This window comes from Girardinichthys multiradiatus, chromosome 5 (genome assembly GCF_021462225.1).
Source record: "Girardinichthys multiradiatus isolate DD_20200921_A chromosome 5, DD_fGirMul_XY1, whole genome shotgun sequence".
NCBI lineage: Eukaryota > Metazoa > Chordata > Actinopteri > Cyprinodontiformes > Goodeidae > Girardinichthys > Girardinichthys multiradiatus.
In genome coordinates, this window is record NC_061798.1 from 52,050,508 (window position 1) to 52,069,645 (window position 19,138).

The 19,138-nt window shown below is 41.3% G+C and overlaps 1 protein-coding gene across 10 annotated transcripts in view; it reads right to left on the reverse strand.

Moving 5' to 3' along the window:
* kif16ba (kinesin family member 16Ba) overlaps nt 1–16,672 on the reverse strand; it is a 46,291-nt gene extending 29,619 nt beyond the window's left edge. For 4 of the 10 annotated variants that reach the window (XM_047364680.1, XM_047364679.1, XM_047364681.1 and 1 more), the window contains exons 1-4: nt 16,227–16,672; nt 12,057–12,126; nt 5,165–5,278; nt 4,929–5,045 (exon numbers count right to left, since the gene is read on the reverse strand). In XM_047364680.1, the coding sequence (XP_047220636.1) occupies nt 4,929–5,045; nt 5,165–5,278; nt 12,057–12,126; nt 16,227–16,273 (348 nt within the window). In that variant the 5' untranslated portion in view covers nt 16,274–16,672. The remainder of the gene's footprint in view (nt 1–4,928; nt 5,046–5,164; nt 5,279–12,056; nt 12,127–16,226) is intronic. The other 6 variants (XM_047364685.1, XM_047364684.1, XR_007038187.1 and 3 more) reach the window with 5 other exon arrangements.
* Between the last annotated feature and the right edge of the window lie 2,466 nt (nt 16,673–19,138).

Below are 19,138 nucleotides of genomic sequence, written 5' to 3' on the forward strand. Positions count from 1 at the left end.
TCGTGAGGACCAGCAAAATGTCCTCACTTTGGTACAAATGGTCCTCAATTTGATGGTGAAATCGGGAAAATGGTTCTCACTGTGATGCCAAGACAGGAACACACACACACACACACACACTCACACACACACTAAAGACAGTAAGACACATAATGAAAATATATATTTTCAAGAACATATTTGAAAATATATTTTCATTTTACAGACAACAAGGAGACATTGTAGCAGACATTCACAGAAAAATAGAAAGGGAAATAGGAAAACTCAAAGACGAGATCATCAGATTGAGAAGACGTTATGAAAAGGTGAAGAAATAAAAGATGCAAATCTGGATAGTTCAGAAGTTAAAACACAAAGAATTATTCAAGGTCATAAAGACAGCAGTCATGTGAGGAAAGCCCATCAATGTCTCTTTGCTGTTTTGGGAGCATTGAAACACAGAAGTTTGAAAAACACAAAATCTAAAAGTCTTCTACAGTTAGTATTGGATAAGCTAATAAAAAAATATAAATGCAAAACGTACTGCAAGAAGTTAATCAGTTGTGATTCTGGAAGAAAAATAAAAAGGTAACTGGCATAAAGAGGGAGACTACAAAATATGTCAGACAATTTTTCCTAAGGGATGATGTCAGCAGACTGACCACAGGGAAGAGGGACACAGTAACGCTCAGGAACGGTAAGAGACAGAAGAGACTCCTGTCTGATTCTTTGCTGAACCTCCACAAGAAAAATGCATCAGAGCACCAATAAATTTCTTATGCCTTATTCCTTCGTCAGAGACCATTTTGGTGGTCCCACCAAAAGAGAGACATGCTAGTGACAAATGGACATTTGCAGTACATGGCGGCAAATTATACAGACTCAGTATCTCAAACTGCAAAAACTTAGAGGAAGTATGTGACATCACAGTCTGCAGCTCCTCCAGGACATGTGCTAACGGTGACTGTGAGGACTGCATGTCTCCCTACCCTGTGACCAGTTCTTCCAGTAGGGTGGTGAATCTAACCCAGTGGTGCCAGGAAGGAAAGTGTCCTTCTCAAAGCCAGATGGTGAGCCAAAAATAAGTACAATCACTGTCAAAAATGTACCAATTCAGGAGGATGAGCTTGTAACCCAAATCCAGGACAGGCTTTCACTTTAGGAGACACCTTTTCGATATTCGATGGCAATACGACACATAGAGGAATCTCAGAGAGAGCCTCACTGTCAAAGACTCGCTGATCCACGTCGATTTCAGTGAGAATTATGCTTGCAACTACTCCAATGAAATTCAGTCAGTACACTTTGGGGGTTCTCATCAGCAGGTGACCCTTCACACCGGAGTGCTTTACCTGGTGAACCAAGCCCCCATACCTTTCTGTACAATCTCCCCCAGCAGAAGGCATGACCCTGCAGCTGTATGGGCTCGGACCCTATTCTTCAGTTCCTGGCAAAGGACCGTGCTGTTTAGAGATGGACCTGCCACACACTACAAAAACCGCTCAAACTTTCACATCATATCCACCGAACCACACCAAAGAGGTTTCTCAGTCGTGACATGCAACTTCTTCGAGGCAACTCGTGGAAAGGGTTCACCAGACGGAGCAGGGGCCACACTGAAGAGAACCGCTGACATGTTGCTTCGCCACCGGAAAGATTTTCTGATGTCATATTTAACTTGATAATTTTACATCTATAAATTCTGTTTCACTCGTAAGTTAAGATTTTAAAGAGTGCATCATTCATTGGTTATATGAATTCTTTTAAACATTTTCATTGTAGCGCTAATAAATTAAAGTCACTCAATCACACTTTTAATAAACCTTAATACATTTTTAAATACAGTCTCCTGGTTGCATTGCATGACTCCATGTGCTGAAGAGATCGAGACAAAATGTTTTATAAAAGCTTTAAATATTATGAAGCAAGGTGGGGAAACACCAGTGACAAACAGAATCGGTTCATGCGGTCTTTAGATAGATGTATCAAAAAAATTAAAATTAATCGAGCTTTCATTTATGTGTTTTCATCAAGTTAATGATTTATGTAACAATGTAGTTTAAATGTTAGAAAAAAAACAGACATCTTGCCTTTACAAAAGTGGACGTTTCTGTAGAATGAGCAGCTAACTGTGTGTCTTCTTCTGTGGTGTGAAACGATGGGTGTCAACTCATATTAAAGGACATTATTGCCACCTACTGTAAGCGGTGTGAACTGTAAGGACTGTGAATAGATGGACCTCCACTGATTTTGCTCGTGACAGTTTTGGCCCAGGCAAAGACTCATGGTCCAGTAAACATTGACCCGCACACTTTTGGATCAGGACCCCTGAGTTGAGACAGAATGGTTCTGGTTCTGCTGGAGGTTTCTTCCTGTTAAAGAGGGGCTTTCCCTTCCACCGTTGCTGCATGCATGCTCGGTGTGACGGACAGCTGACTGGATGCAATCAGCTGAGTTTTCCATGTAACTGTATGAGTGGACTGAAATGATTTTATATTTTGTGAAAGAACTGAAGATGTTTTTGTAAATCGCTTTGAGACAACATTCGTTGTGAATCGGTCTTAAATAAACTGAACTGTTTCTCCTTCTGTTTTACATGAACATTAACATATCCAAACTCAGTCAAACTGTCCTGACTGGTTGAGTTCATCCCCGGCTTCTTTGGACCCACTTGATCTTCATCGTCAGGGTTAGTTCAGCTGAATCTCTTAAAGAAAACCAGCACATGAAGAACCTGCTCTAAGTCAGCAGGTCTGGTGAGGTTTCCAGATCAAACCATAGTTCATGTAAATCAACTCGTCCAAACTACCGTATTTTCCGCACTATAAGGCGCACCGGATTATAAGGCGCACCTTCAATGAATGGCCTATTTTAGAACTGTTTTCATATATAAGGCGCACCGGATTATAAGGCGCATAGAATAGAAGCTACTGCAGTCAAACGTTTGACTGGGGTTGCGTTATGCATCCACTAGATGGAGCTAAAGAGAATGTCAACAAAACAGTCAGATAAGTCAGTCAGTCAAACTTTATTAATACACTACAAACCAGCGTTCTGATAACTCCATTCACTCTCATGGTAAGATCTCCTCTACATAGAAATCTATTGAATAGAGCCAACCGCACGTTAGGAATGCATTGGAGTCTATGAAGTTGAAGTTGAAATCAAACGTTAGTTAAAACGTGAAAGGGAACTTTTCCCTGATCCAGTAAACACGTAAAAGAAACAGTTTGATGCACTAAATCAAACGTTAGTACTGTTAACCTTTCCTGTTTCTGTCCCCTGACCGTAGTCTGATGACACAGGGGAGACGCTTTCTCCAGGGCCTAAGTTACTAGTTTCCTCGGGGTTAACTCCCTCACTCATACGTTGCTGAGTTGAACATGAAGAAACAGCATCAAAACACTGAGTTGTTGACGAGATTCGGGGTTCTTTTTAATGACTTTGTAGCACGTAAAAACACAGGGCTTACAGACTCATACACCGCTGCTCCGGTCGCCGTCTCTACCCACCCCACACTCACAATAATACCGACGTCACTCCTTCACTCTTGATTCTCAGCTACGGCAGCACACAGCGCCACCTCTGTCCGGAGGAGTAACGTCAACATCTTCCATACACACACACGAAACATACACCCCACACACTGAGCTTCTAATCACATATAGTTCAGGCAATTCCTGCAACAGTACATTCAAACGTTATACACACACAAGACACCCCTGACTACGGTAGCCGTCATGCTGCAAGTGGTGCGGCTTTGACAGAACGCCGTGTACAACCAGTATGGATCAACCAATTAACCAATTGATCCATATATAAGGTGCTCCGGATTACAAGGCGCACTGTCATTTTTTGAGAAAATTAATGGTTTTTAAGTGCGCCTTATAGTGCGGAAAATACGGTAATCACTTTGTTGATCAAATCAGACACACGTGGCTGCTGGAGTCTGTCTGAATGAAAGAGGAGTTTCTGCATTACAGATAATCTTCATTATTTACTGTACCTTTATCAGCAGCTAGATTAGTGAATGAAATCACTGCAGCCTGATGAAGTTATCTCCCCTGTTGTCAGTTTGTGGAGAAGAGAGCTCCTTCAGTCAACAACTGAAGCATGTTTTTTCCTGGTTATCAGAGTAAACAGGAGAACTGGCTATCCTGCATGTTCACTGAAAGTTAATCTGAGCCCAGCGCTGATTAGGCTGAAGGAAACATCAGGAAGCTCCATATGCAGTCAATCATCTCAGTTTAAACCTTCAGGTTAGGAAGACCTATGACATCTCAAACATGCTTCTCATCCATTCTGCCAAATCCCAGGGTTTACTTGGACAGAAAAAAATTAAACCTGACTGGAGACCAAATTCATGCAACCAGAACCAAACAGACTGGTTTAAAGAGGTCAACATTAAGCTTCTCCGACCAAAACTCTGCTGGAAATTATGGACTCTGCCAAAAAGGAGAGTCTGTGGCAGGAAACCAACCAGTTCAAAGAACTTAACCAGTGTAGCCATGAAGAGTGACCAAATATTAGCCAGAATGATGCCAGAAGCTTGTTGAAGAACGTCTGTGGCCACAATTCAATTTTCTATGAGATTTAAGCAGCTTTAGTGAATGTTTGCTGATATTTACAACAACGTCCAGAGTCCACAGTTAAGAAAAGCTGTGGGAAACCTTCAGGTTGTTTGTGGACTTGGACTAGGACTGGCATTGGTTTCCAGAATACCAATCAGAGATGTTTTTTGTAGAGACTTCTGTAAATAGTAAAACTCTTACTGGGATCTAATCTTTATCTGAAAACATACTTGGTCAGCCAAACTCAGCCAGACGATCCATCGAATAGACGGATCAATCACCTACAGATCAATATTCTTAACTCTCTGTTTGGCCATAGAGACTGGACAGTGCAGCCTTTAATCGATAAGAGCTTCTGGAAATGTTTTATCATCTTACTGGAACTCCCATCATGGTGTAGGACTTCCCTGAGCTGGTCTGACCGTAGGCAAACACACAGGCGTTGTAGCCCTCGAAGGCCGCCTTCAGAACATCACAGCCCAGATCCCTGAAAACCTGAAGAAAAGAAAGACCGAGGTGTAAAAAACATTTTTATTGGCGTAATAAAACCAAAGAGAAGTTTGAACAAATCTTCCAACAGTTTGACCAGCAAAAAGAAAGAAAACTGCGCTCACCTTTTCCTGGGAGACAAACGAGGAGCTCTTACAGTCCATCGAGTCGTAGGAAAAATCATAGGTGAAGGTTTTGGTTCGTTCCCTCATCGAGTCTCCTACCACTTCATCTGGGATCTTGACATAAAAAATTTACAAGTTCCAAAAGTTCAAACCAGGCTGTAGATCAAAACTGCCTCAGAACAACATTAGAAACATTAGTGATAATGGGACGTGTAATAAATGTAGCATTTTTGTAGCTTTGGAGGCAAGGGTGTCGGAATTGGAGGCCAGGTTCCGCACTGTTGAAAAACCAGAAGATAGCCGAGGCCCCTTAGCCACCGCGGAGCCACCGAGGGTAGCTCCCCGTAGCAGTCCTCCAGCAGAGGAGGACTGCTACGCAGTCCCGCGCAGCCGAGGCTTTAGGCCGGCTGGGTGACGGTACGTAGAAAGCATAGTCCTAGATCCCAGCCCACAGGTCACCACCAACCCGTCTGCGTTTCTAACAGATTTTCCCCGCTCAGTGACACACCCGCTGAGAAGCCAACTCTGGTAATTGGCAGCTCCATAGTCAGAAACATGGCACTAGAGACACCAGCGACCATAGTCAAATGTCTGCCAGGGGCCAGAACGGGCGACATCAAATCCTACCTGAAACTGCTGGCTAAGGATAAGCGTAAATACAGTAAGATTGTTATTCACGCTGGCGGTAATGACACCCGGTTACGTCAATCGGAGGTCACCAAAGTTAGTGTTGCTTCGGTGTGTAAGTTTGCCAAAACAATGTCGTACTCTGTGATTTTCTCTGGTCTCCTCCCCGATCTGACCAGTGACAACATGTTTAGCCACATGCTGTCATTCAACCACTGGCTGTCTAGGTGGTGTCCAGAAAACAATGTGGGCTACATTGATAACTGGAAAACATTTTGGGGAAAACCTGGTCTGATCCGGAGAGATGGCATCCATCCCACTTTGGATGGAGCAGCTTTTCTTTCTAGGAATCTGGCCGAATTTATTAGTTCTCCAAAACTCTGACAACCCAGGGTTCAGACCAGGAAGCAGGGTCGTAGTTTAACGCTCCTCTCTGCAGCTTCTGTACTGCTACCCACCCATTACCCTATTAAGACAGTGTCTCGCCCACGGCCAAAATTGAATAGATTAAAAAATAATCTAAAAGGAGGAAATCAGGAAAATCTAATAAAAATAAACTCAACTCAGACTAAATAGAAAAATAAAACAATTAAATGTGGCTTACTGAACATAAGATCTCTCTCTTCAAAGACTTTGCTAGTTAGTGACCTGATTTGTGACAATCAGATTGATTTATTTTGCTTCACAGAAACCTGGCTGCAGCAAGAGGATTATGTTACTATAAATGAGTCAACTCCTACTAATTATTTAAATTTTCACATTCCTCGAAATACTGGGTGAGGACGAGGAGTAGCAACCATCATTCAGTCTGATTTATTGACTAGTCCCAGACCAATCAATAGCTACAACTCTTTTGAATATTTAATCCTTAGTTTTCCTCATCCAAATTGCAAAGCACTAAAACCTCTTCTGTTTGTTGTTTTGTACCATCCACCAGGTCCTTACTCTCAATTTTTAGATCAGTTTTCAGACCTTTTATCTAATTTAGTGTTAAATACAGATAAAGTTATTATAGTGGGGGATTTTAACATTCATGTAGACGCTGAAAGTGATAGCCTAAATATAGCGTTTAATGCTATCTTGGACTCAATTGGCTTTGATCAAAACATTAACAAACCTACCCACCTTTGTCTTCATTCTCTGGACCTTGTGCTGACATATGGAATTGAGTGTAAAGACATAACAATATTCTCTCATAACCCTGTCCTGTCTGACCATTTCTTAATAACCTTTGAGTTTAATTTAACCGAGTACTCCACACCTGAAAGAAAATTTCATTATAGTAGATCATTATCAGGCGATGCTGTAACAACCTTTAAAGAATCTGTTCTACTTTTAATTTCCTCATTATCACTGAAAAGCACAGTGGAGGACAATAATTTTGTTTCTGCCCCTTCATAAATTGATTCTTTTGTTCATAGTGTTTCTTTATTATTGCGTGATGCATTAGACAATGCAGCCCCCTTGAAAAAGAAGGTAATTATTCAAAGGAGGCTAGCTCCTTGGTTTAATTCAGAGCTGCGTACTTTAAAGCACAATGTTAGAAAATTGGAGAGAAAATGGTGCTCTACACACCTAGAGGATTCCTACTTAATCTGGAAAAATAGCCTACTGTTGTATAAAAAGACACTTCACCAAGCTAGAACAGCTTATTTCTCATCATTAATAGAAGAGAACAAGAATAATCCAAGGTTTCTCTTTAGTACAGTTGCTAAACTTACACAGAGTCATAGCTCTGTTGAGCCATCCATTCCCTTAGCTCTTAGCAGTCATGACTTTATGGGATTCTTCTTAAATAAAATTGATTCTATTAAAAATAAAATCTTTGACGTACTCCTGAAGATGATTACTTCATCCTCAGTAAGTGAGACAACATTGGAAATAACTGCAGAACCTGATTTGTGTTTGGACTGTTTTGATCCTGTGGAGCTTCCTGAGTTATCAGAAATATTAACTTCATCTAAACCTTCAACTTGTATGTTAGACCCAATCCCAACCAAATTATTTAAGGAAGTGTTCCCTCTGATTACCAGCCCCATTTTAGATATGATTAATCTATCATTAGTAAATGGATCAGAACCACAGGCTTTTAAGTTAGCTGTAATTAAACCTTTACTTAAGAAACCTTTGCTTGATCGAGATGATTTAATAAATTACAGACCTACAGGTCCTTCTCAAAATATTAGCATATTGTGATAAAGTTCATTATTTTCCATAATGTCACGATGAAAATTTAACATTCATATATTTTAGATTCATTGCACACTAACTGAAATATTTCAGGTCTTTTATTGTCTTAATACGGATGATTTTGGCATACAGCTCATGAAAATCCAAAATTCCTATCTCACAAAATTAGCATATCATTAAAAGGGTCTCTAAACGAGCTATGAACCTAATCATCTGAATCAACGAGTTAACTCTAAACACCTACAAAAGATTCCTGAGGCCTTTAAAACTCCCAGCCTGGTTCATCACTCAAAACCCCAATCATGGGTAAGACTGCTGACCTGACTGCTGTCCAGAAGGCCACTATTGACACCCTCAAGCAAGAGGGTAAGACACAGAAAGACATTTCTGAACGAATAGGCTGTTCCCAGAGTGCTGTATCAAGGCACCTCAGTGGGAAGTCTGTGGGAAGGAAAAAGTGTGGCAGAAAACGCTGCACAACGAGAAGAGGTGACCGGACCCTGAGGAAGATTGTGGAGAAGGGGCGATTCCAGACCTTGGTGGACCTGCGGAAGCAGTGGACTGAGTCTGGAGTAGAAACATCCAGAGCCACCGCGCACAGGCGTGTGCAGGAAATGGGCTACAGGTGCCGCATTCCCCTGGTCAAGCCACTTTTGAACCAGAAACAGCGGCAGAAACGCCTGACCTGGGCTACAGAGAAGCAGCACTGGACTGTTGCTCAGTGGTCCAAAGTACTTTTTTCGGATGAAAGCAAATTCTGCATGTCATTCAGAAATCAAGGTGCCAGAGTCTGGAGGAAGACTGGGGAGAAGGAAATGCCAAAATGCCAGAAGTCCAGTGTCAAGTACCCACAGTCAGTGATGGTCTGGGGTGCCGTGTCAGCTGCTGGTGTTGGTCCACTGTGTTTTATCAAGGGCAGGGTCAATGCAGCTAGCTATCAGGAGATTTTGGAGCACTTCATGCTTCCATCTGCTGAAAAGCTTTATGGAGATGAAGATTTCATTTTTCAGCACAACCTGGCACCTGCTCACAGTGCCAAAACCACTGGTAAATGGTTTACTGACCATGGTATCACTGTGCTCAATTGGCCTGCCAACTCTCCTGACCTGAACCCCATAGAGAATCTGTGGGATATTGTGAAGAGAACGTTGAGAGACTCAAGACCCAACACTCTGGATGAGCTAAAGACCGCTATCGAAGCATCCTGGGCCTCCATAAGACCTCAGCAGTGCCACAGGTTGATTGCCTCCATGCCACGCCGCATTGAAGCAGTCATTTCTGCAAAAGGATTCCCGACCAAGTATTGAGTGCATAACTGTACATGATTATTTGAAGGTTGACGTTTTTTGTATTAAAAACACTTTTCTTTTATTGGTCGGATGAAATATGCTAATTTTGTGAGATAGGAATTTTGGATTTTCATGAGCTGTATGCCAAAATCATCCGTATTAAGACAATAAAAGACCTGAAATATTTCAGTTAGTGTGCAATGAATCTAAAATATATGAATGTTAAATTTTCATCGTGACATTATGGAAAATAATGAACTTTATCACAATATGCTAATATTTTGAGAAGGACCTGTATATCCAATCTTCCATTCTTATCTAAAATTCTTGAGAAAATAGTTGCTAATCAAATGTGTGAACATTTATACAGCAATGACCTGTTTGAAGAGTTTCAGTTAGGTTTCAGAGCTCATCATAGCACTGAAACAGCTCTGCTGAAAGTCACTAATGATATTCTTATGGCCTCAGATAATGGACTTGTGTCTGTTCTGGTTCTGTTAGATCTCAGTGCTACATTTGATCCAGTCGATCATAATATTCTCTTAGAAAGGCTGGAATATGCTGTAGGGATCAGGGGAACAGCGCTAGGCTGGTTTAAATCTTATTTGTCTGACAGATTCCAGTTTGTTCATGTAAATGATAAATCATCTTTAAACTCCAGGGTTAATTGTGGAGTACCACAGGGTTCAGTACTTGGGTCAATTCTCTTTACTATATATATGCTTCCAATAGGTCAAATTATCAGGCAGCATAGGATAAATTTTCACTGTTACGCTGATGATACTCAGCTTTACTTACCCATAAATCCTGATGAGCCCAACCAGTTAGATAGACTACAAGCATGTCTTGAAGATATAAAAACTTGGATGACGTTAAATTTTCTGCTTCTAAATCACTTAACCTGGATGGCATTAAATTGACCTCAGATAATAAAGTAAAAAACCTTGGTGTTAACGTTGACTAGGACATGTCATTTAAATCCCATATTAAACAGGTTTCTAGGATTTCCTTCTTTCATCTCCGGAACATTTCCAAAATTAGAAATATCCTGTCCAGGAGTGACGCTGAAAAACTAGTCCATGCATTTGTTACTTCAAGTCTGGACTATTGTAATTCTTTACTATCAAGATGTCCACAAAATGCAGTTAAAAGCCTTCAGCTGATTCAAAATGCTGCAGCAAGAGTTCTGATGAAAATTAAAAAGAGAGATCATATTTCTCCTATTTTAGCTTCCCTTCATTGGCTCCCTGTTAAATCCAGAATAGAATTTAAAATTCTCCTCCTCACATATAAAGCCCTTAATGATCTAGCTCCATCATACATCAGAGATCTAATTGGTCCATATGTTCCTAACAGAGCACTTCGTTCTCAGACTGCAGGTTTACTGGTGGTTCCTAGAGTCTCTAGAAGTAGAATGGGAGGCAGATCCTTTAGTTATCAGGCTCCTCTCCTGTGGAACCAGCTCCCAGTTTTAGTCCGTGAGGCAGACACCCTGTCTACATTTAAGGCTAGGCTTAAAACTTTCCTTTTTGATAAAGCTTATAGTTAGAGTGGCTTAGTTTATGCTGAGCTATCTACCTTATTTTTTACCTGTCTTCTTCCCTCCCTGTTGGATGGAGTAAGGGGGAGTCAGGTTTAGCCTCAGTTATGGTTGAGGTCCAAACACACCCTCCATTTCTGCTACCTGTATGACCCCTTCTCTTTTCCAATGGTTATAATCAGTCTGACAGAGGCAGGTATCCCAATCCTTGTGGTTTTTAGTATAACAATGACCATCAGTGGGACCCTTTGTGGGGTTCCTTGAGACGACATTGTTGTAAATAAGCGCCGTTTAACTAAATACTCTGAACTGAAACTATCTGTGTAGTTATGCTGCTATAGGCTTAGGCTGCTGGAGGACATAATGACCACTTTCACCCTCTTCGCTACATTCTCACACTACTCTCCAATTTTGCATTATTTGCTGTTATTTCAGCTTTTAACATTGTTCTCTCTTTTCTCTTCCTAGAAGCTACACCTGGCCTGGCTCTGTGTCTACCTGTGACACCTTTCTGGAGAGAGGAATCGTCCGAGCTTCTGCTGGTAACAACTTAATGCTCACCTTCTACAGATGATACACATAGCCCTGTCTTTCAGTGTTTAACCCTTTCTCTCTCCTAGACATGGCTACTGACTGAGCTTCTACTGTAACTAACTCTATGTTCTCTCTTTCAGACTCTAACCTTGAAAACTGGATCAGAGTTTATCTGTTCTTTCTTTCTAGATGAAACGACTAAAGGAGCTACATCCATTAACATTTTACTTTTCCTTCCCATAGAAAGTACTCCTGGATCAGTGCTTCTTTGTTCTCTTTGTGTCTCTGCTCTGTTCTCTCTAACCCCCAGTCGGTCGTGGCAGATGGCCGCTCACACTGAGCCTGGTTCTGGTTCTGCTGGAGGTTTCTTCCTGTTAAAAGGGAGTTTTTCCTCTCCACTGTCGCTACATGCATGCTCAGTATGAGGGATTACTGCAAAGTCAACACCAGTGACTGTCCACTGTCTCTACATGCTCATCCAGGAGGAGTGAATGCTGCAAGTCACTGACTGGATGCAATCTGCTGGGTTTCCTTAGATAGAAAAACTTTTTATCCAATTTGAATAAATAACTGAATCTGACTGAACTGTTCAATGGTTACGATTAACTGGAATGTATGAACCTGACTGTTGTGAAGAACCTTGAGACGACATGTGTTGTTAATTGGCGCTATATAAATAAACCTGAGTTGAATTGAATTGAAACAAGCAAACCTTTAGGTTGATGATGCTGGTTTTGGTTCCTTCCATCTTGATGATGCCTTTGGCAGTCAGGTCCTTCTCCCTGGAAGAAAAGATTGGATAATCAACCAGATTTCTTACTGGCTTCAGACACAAATTTAAGACTTTTCTCCAGCATCCAAATGAAAACATCATCATTTATTCATCAAGAATTTGTTTACTGAGCAAACAACAAAAAGTTAGGACTGCAAGGCATCAGGAAAACATGCAATCTTATTATATTACACATAATGTTGACTTTTGATAAATAAGCAACTCTTTAAACAGTGTTAATATCTTTCTGCTTTAGCTTCATAGCAAACATAGACCCCAATAATGAGTCGTTCTTCCAACTACTGGAAAAACCAACAGAAATGTTTTATTTCAATCTAAACAAAGTTTCTAGCCAAGTTGGGCGACTGGACGAGTTTATCGACCATCTACGATAGGCTGAGCTCGGCGGGAAAACGTCTCCACATGGACCAGTTTTATATACGACACACCTGTCGTCAGCGTACTCAACCTGCCACGTCGGCACAAGCGGCTCACCGCTGTAGTTAACCCCTTTCATCCGGTTTAAAGTAATCCCAAATAGGAGACTTGGTATTTTTTTGCTATAACTAGTTCCTCCATTTTTGGACATTTGCGTCATAAATTGGCAAACCAGTCCATGAGTGTTTACATTGCTCTGCCCACAAAAAAGTCCCACCTGTGCAAATATATCACTGATCGTGATTTGTTGGACTGGCGATTATCGATTGGAAAAATGTTTCATATCGCCCAACCTTATTTCTAGCCAACGTCTGCTGCTCAGCTGTGGGCTCTAGATGCCTTCAGCACCTCTTTACCTTCTAAAACTGTCACTAAACATACCACAGAGAGGCTGAAGCTATGATCTGTAAATAATTAGCTGTTAATGCAACAACTGAACAATCTGAAGCAATCTTGAAATAAACAATCTACACTGGTTCTGTAAAGTTTGGTCAATATTTGCTCAACTTCTGGAGAACTAGCGGGATTCCAGCTCAGTTTGGGAGAGCTTAGTGTAATAACTTCAATTGGCTGCTGCAGCTTGTGATCTGCTCAGGAAGCCTTCTGAGTGGAGGAGAAAGCTGCACAAAGAGCAGCTGAAACAGCAGTTTAACATTTACATTGTTCAAAACAACAACACAGTTTGTGGGTCCAGGAAAACAAGTTTTCCTGGACCCACAAACGAATAACTGGAACCACATTTGAATGTATTACCAGCTGCATTATCAATGAATGACATCAGAGTAAACTACAGTGAGTTTAACTGAAAATGTGCTGGTAGAAGCAGAAGGTGAGTTTAATGAAGCTGAATGCGTTTCCTCAGTCACTGAAAATGGATGCTTCAGTGTCCAGAACATCACTGCCGAGTTAAACGGGACACAGTCACAACCCTGATATCCACCATGCACTGTTATATGCTGAGATTTCACTGAAAACGTGACATCAGAAGACTGTCGGTCACTGATTGGTTAATGGGCGGAGTCACTGGTCACAGTATATTTCACTAACTAATATCTTAAACTGTTAAACCGTTATGCAGGGCTTATTGTGAAATGGAGCACTACAGTAGGCTAGCATTAAGTAGCTTACCCTCACAGGTTTGACTTATGACCTACAGCAGTCTGTAGGATATAATGACCACTTTCACTCTCTCTGCTAAATTCTCCTACTACTCAAGTGACTGTCCACTGTCTCTACATGCTCATCCAGGAGGAATGAATGCTAGAAGTTATTGACTGGATGTAATCTGCTGGGTTTCCTTAGATAAAAAAAACGTTTTAACCAATTTGAATAAATAACTGAATCTGACTGAACTGTTAGTGTTGTTAATCGGTGTTTTATATGTAAACTGAACTGGACCGAACTGAGAGAAAAAGTAGCCAAAGTTCAAGAAAAACAGTTAAAAACCTTCAGCACCTGGACATAGTTAAAGATCACCCTGAAAGATAACACAGAAGGATGGATGAGTGGGAGGAAAATGTGAAGACATTAAGGTTGTCTGAATAGTAAATGGACTGAACGTATTTAGCGCCTTTCCAGTCATACCGACCACTCAAAGCGCTTTACGCCAGAGCCACATTCACCCAATCGTACTCACTAACGTACACACACACTCATCCACCGATAAACAGATCGGTAGGCAACTTGACATTAACACCTTGCCCAGGAGCACATCAACATGTGGTAGGAGGAAGCTGGAATCAAGCACACAACTTATGGATTTCAAGACGACTACTCTTCCCACTGAACCACAGCTGACCCAGTAAATTTCAGACCAAATACTTGTTTGCGATAGAAATATGCAGCCTCCATGTTAAAGCGAGTTTCGGCTCTGTGGCTTAAGTTTGTGATGGACATTATGGAGCCGGAAGCTGGTTCTGGGATCAGGGACGTCCTGTTAGAAACACCTGATCTGCAGGATATTTACTCTGCAGACTCCTGCGGCGGCACCTTTGTTTGTTATGAGGCTCGACAGCTCACTGTGATATCTGAGTTGCAGATCAATGGGCCAACACTTCCACAGCAGCTTCTAAAACACTCCGATATTCAATTTCACCCAGGAGCAACAACAACATGACAGCACATTACATAAAGCTGTTATACTGCAGTAAAAATGGGTCAAAGGTCACTGCTGTGGAGTTTGTTTTAGGCCAGGAAACAAACTGTGGTTCTGTAATTGGAACCAACGAGTTCTAAAGAACTTAAAAGGCCGTTTCTCTACATTTGTGATGCAAAATTGAAAATATTTGCCAGAAACTTTCAGTGATTCTGGGTTCATTCTCACTTAAAGAACCCTGTTTTCCTAAAAAAAAATAAAAGAGAAAAACTGATTAAGGTTTTTAGCCTAAATGAATGATATTACATGATTTTTTTCCACTACATGATAAAACTTTAGGTACATTTTATATATTTTCTAACAGAAATATCTGTAAAAAGTTACATCCCTAAAAGAAACAAATAACTAAATTCAAAAAATCAAATTCAAAGATTACAAACAAAGAATGCTGATCAGTGAAATAATCAGAGAGAAGAACTGATCAGACGAATAAGCAGTTTAAACCGATTCTTGGAAATGTTTCATTTTTTAGTTGTTAAAACCTTTCTTCTGAACAGGTTTGATCATTTATTGTGAGCTCAATAAATACACTTTTGCAACTAATTTAATTCCATAAAATTAGAAAAATCTCAGGGTTCTGTGGGAGAAATGCAGCAGCTTCCTGGCTCCAAATGTTTCCTTCACTGGAAAAACCATAAAACTGCTGGGAAGAAACGGGCCAGACTGAACACTGAGGAAGACCTTTCACACGTCTTCTTCATTTCCACACACGTCCAGACAGCATTGGGCTCTCTGAAGCTGGAATCATGAAGAATCAGGAATCTGATGAAGGTCAGCAGAGTGTTTCTGGGGAAGACGAGGACGGATCCAGCAGTTCTGCAGGACCAATTGTTGCTGAACTGACTTCATTTGAACAGCTTTGTGTTGGTTGGCAGAATTAATCCAAAATGACTGATTATTAAACAGATTAGAGTGACATTACTATTGGAGAAGGGATTAACTTCTGATGTTTTCTGTCCTTTTCTCTGCTTTGTGCTCATTTGCAGAAAAATCCTCAAGTTCTGTTTGGAGAAGTCAACCCCACAGGAGAACATTTCATTTTAACTATTTAACTTTTAAATTGACTATAAATTATCAAACCAAAGTGCAGCCTTCAACCCATTTATCTGTCTGATGGAGTAAATCAGCCTAAACTGCAGTTCCAACGACGTTAAACTGATTTTAAAAACCGCGGAACATGATGCCAACCTAGTTTCCTGATGTAGGACAGGAAAAATGTTTCCTTCAGCCTTATACTGGACTGAACCAGAACCTTCGGGTCTGGACTCGTACCTTTAGGAATAATTCTGAGCGTTTCCTAATTTAAATCTGAGCAGAAAGTGTCTCCGGCTGTTAGTTGATCACCTGCAGAGACACCTGCTGCCCTGCCGTCCGGAACGACCGAAAACAGCCTTACGAGACGGAGAAAATGTCCTAAAACACCCCAAAAACATCTTTAACGAAGCAGTCAACAGACTAACCACCGAATAAATCCACAGGAATCCACGCAAACCACAGTGTAACAGTCCTCCACTCACCGCCTGTTCATCGGCCTGACCCGCACAACCACCCGGACAGACGCCATGGCTCATCCCGCTGCGGCGCGCTCTATCCCGGTCAGTCTGCCTCCGGCTTCCCGCTTCTCTTTATAGCAGCAGCTAGCTCCCAGGCTAACGGGGCATCAGGAGCAGAGGCACGGAGGGTCAAAAGTCAGAAAGATAGCGGGAGGAGTGAGGGCCAAGCGAGCAGGCTGTGCTGATAATAATGGAGGAGGATACGGAGAGTTCCTGCCTGGATAAATGCTATCAAAGCCGGTGTCCAGTAGTCGTCAACCCGCTAGCCCAGCTTAAACCGCCGCTGCATCAGCTGATAAAAACATAAGAAAGTATGGAAGCCCTGCATTGACAAAACTATATTCCCTATTGGAGAAACATTATTACCAACATGGGAGACATTTTTAAATAAATACAGAATACTTGTTCAGGTAATCTTCTTAATCTTACACTAAAAATGAATAAAAAAGATATAAAAGAAAGCAGGCATGTCGCTAGAACTTGGCTTCCGGGGCTGAAGCCCCGGATGTTTTCTGAATAGCCTCGGATCTCTTAAAATACCAATTTTAGAAGTCTTAAAAAGATGCACTAAGCCACAAAATGGCATTGGATTTCATATTTTTATGTAAAAAAAAACATTCTGACTTGTTTTATTATGCTCCATATAATCACCTAAGCTGGCTTTGAGTTAAAAGAAAATGTATTATTTGCGCACACAGGCAGCACCGCAACTTCGCAAATACCCGCACAGGTACCGGCTTACTGGCACTCTGTCCATCCTGGAGAAGTTCATGACGGCTGTTCAGTCCAGAACCGTCGTCCTTCCTCGATCATTACCCAAAAAGTTACACTGAGCGAATCGAACTGGACTCAAACAGGGCATGTAGAGACAGTGGATAGTCACTGGCGTTGACTTTGCAGCAATCCCTCATACTGAGCATGCATGTAGCGACAGTGGAGAGGAAAAACTCCCTTTTAACAGGAAGAAACCTCCAGCAGAACCAGAACCAGGCTCAGTGTGAGCGACCATCTGCCACGACCGACTGGAGGTTTGATAGAACAGAGCAGAGACACAAAGAGAACAAAGAAGCACTGATCCAGGAGTACTTTCTATGGGAAGGAAAAGTAAATGTTAATGGATGTAGCTCCTTTAGTCGTTTCATCTAGAAAGAAAGAACAGATAAACTCTGAGCCAGTTTTCAAGGTTAGAGTCTGAAAGAGAGAACATAGAGTTAGTTACAGTAGAAGCTCTAGGAAGAGAAAAGAGAGAACACAAAATTAAAAGCTGAAATAACAGCAAATAATGCAAAATTGGAGAGTAGTATGAGAATGTAGCAGAGAGGGTGAAAGTGGTCATTATGTCCTCCAGCAGCCTAAGCCTATAGCAGCATAACTACAGAGATAGAGTGGCTTAGTTTATCCTGAGCTAACTATAAGCTTTATCAAAAAGGAAAGTTTTAAGCCTAGCCTTAAAAGTAGACAGGGTGTCTGCCTCACGGACTAAAACTGGGAGCTGGTTCCACAGGAGAGGAGCCTGATAACTAAAGGATCTGCCTCCCATTCTACTTCTAGAGACTCTAGGAACCACCAGTAAACCTGCAGTCTGAGAACAAAGTGCTCTGTTAGAAACATATGGACCAATCAGATCTCTGATGTATGATGGAGCTAGATCATTAAGGGCTTTATATGTGAGGAGGAGAATTTTAAATTTTATTCTGGATTTAACAGGGAGCCAATGAAGGGAAGCTAAAATAGGAGAAATATGATCTCTCTTTTTAATTTTCATCAGAACTCTTGCTGCAGCATTTTGAATCAGCTGAAGGCTTTTAACTGCATTTTGTGGACATCCTGATAGTAAAGAATTACAATAGTCCAGCCTTGAAGTAACAAATGCATGGACTAGTTTTTCAGCGTCACTCCTGGACAGGATATTTCTAATTTTGGCAATGTTCTGGAGGTGAAAGAAGGAAATCCTAGAAACCTGTTTAATATGGGATTTAAATGACATGTCCTGGTCAAAAATAACACCAAGGTGTTTTAGACAGCAACTACTCTGCAACACTAAACACTGAAATAACTGGACAACCACTGACCGCTGCTGCAGAGCCTAAATGTCGTCCTTCACCCGGGGTTCTCCCAGGTCAGTTAGGTGCTGAAGATAAACTAAAGCACAGAACATGATGTACCACTCACTCTGCCCAGCTTTCCGTTACAAACACAAAATCATCAACCCACAGTCAGACAGGTCAGGCAGGTGAAGCAACCAACAGGAACCTCTGTGTGACTTTTAAACAATCTTTTCCATTTTTAATTTCCTCATTATCACAGAAAAACACAGATGAGGGCAGTAATTTTGTTTCTTCCTCTTCACACATTGGTTCTCTTGCTGAAGCCCCGGATGTTTTCTGAATAGCCTCGGATCTCTTAAAATACCAATTTTAGAAGTCTTAAAAAGATGCACTAAGCCACAAAATGGCATTGGATTTCATATTTTTATGTAAAAAAAACATTCTGACTTGTTTTATTATGCTCCATATAATCACCTAAGCTGGCTTTGAGTTAAAAGAAAATGTATTATTTGCGCACACAGGCAGCACCGCAACTTCGCAAATACCCGCACAGGTACCGGCTTACTGGCACTCTGTCCATCCTGGAGAAGTTCATGACGGCTGTTCAGTCCAGAACCGTCGTCCTTCCTCGATCATTACCCAAAAAGTTACACTGAGCGAATCGAACTGGACTCAAACAGGGCTTATTTAGGAGCAACCGCGGAGCCAACCGGAGAGCTGAGTCTGGTGCTTGTTTGCGCACAGGAACAGGTGGAAGCAGAGTAGCATAACTCAGGCTTAAGTTAGCGATAAAACCTGAATGCTGACTCAGAATGGCCTGATCATAAA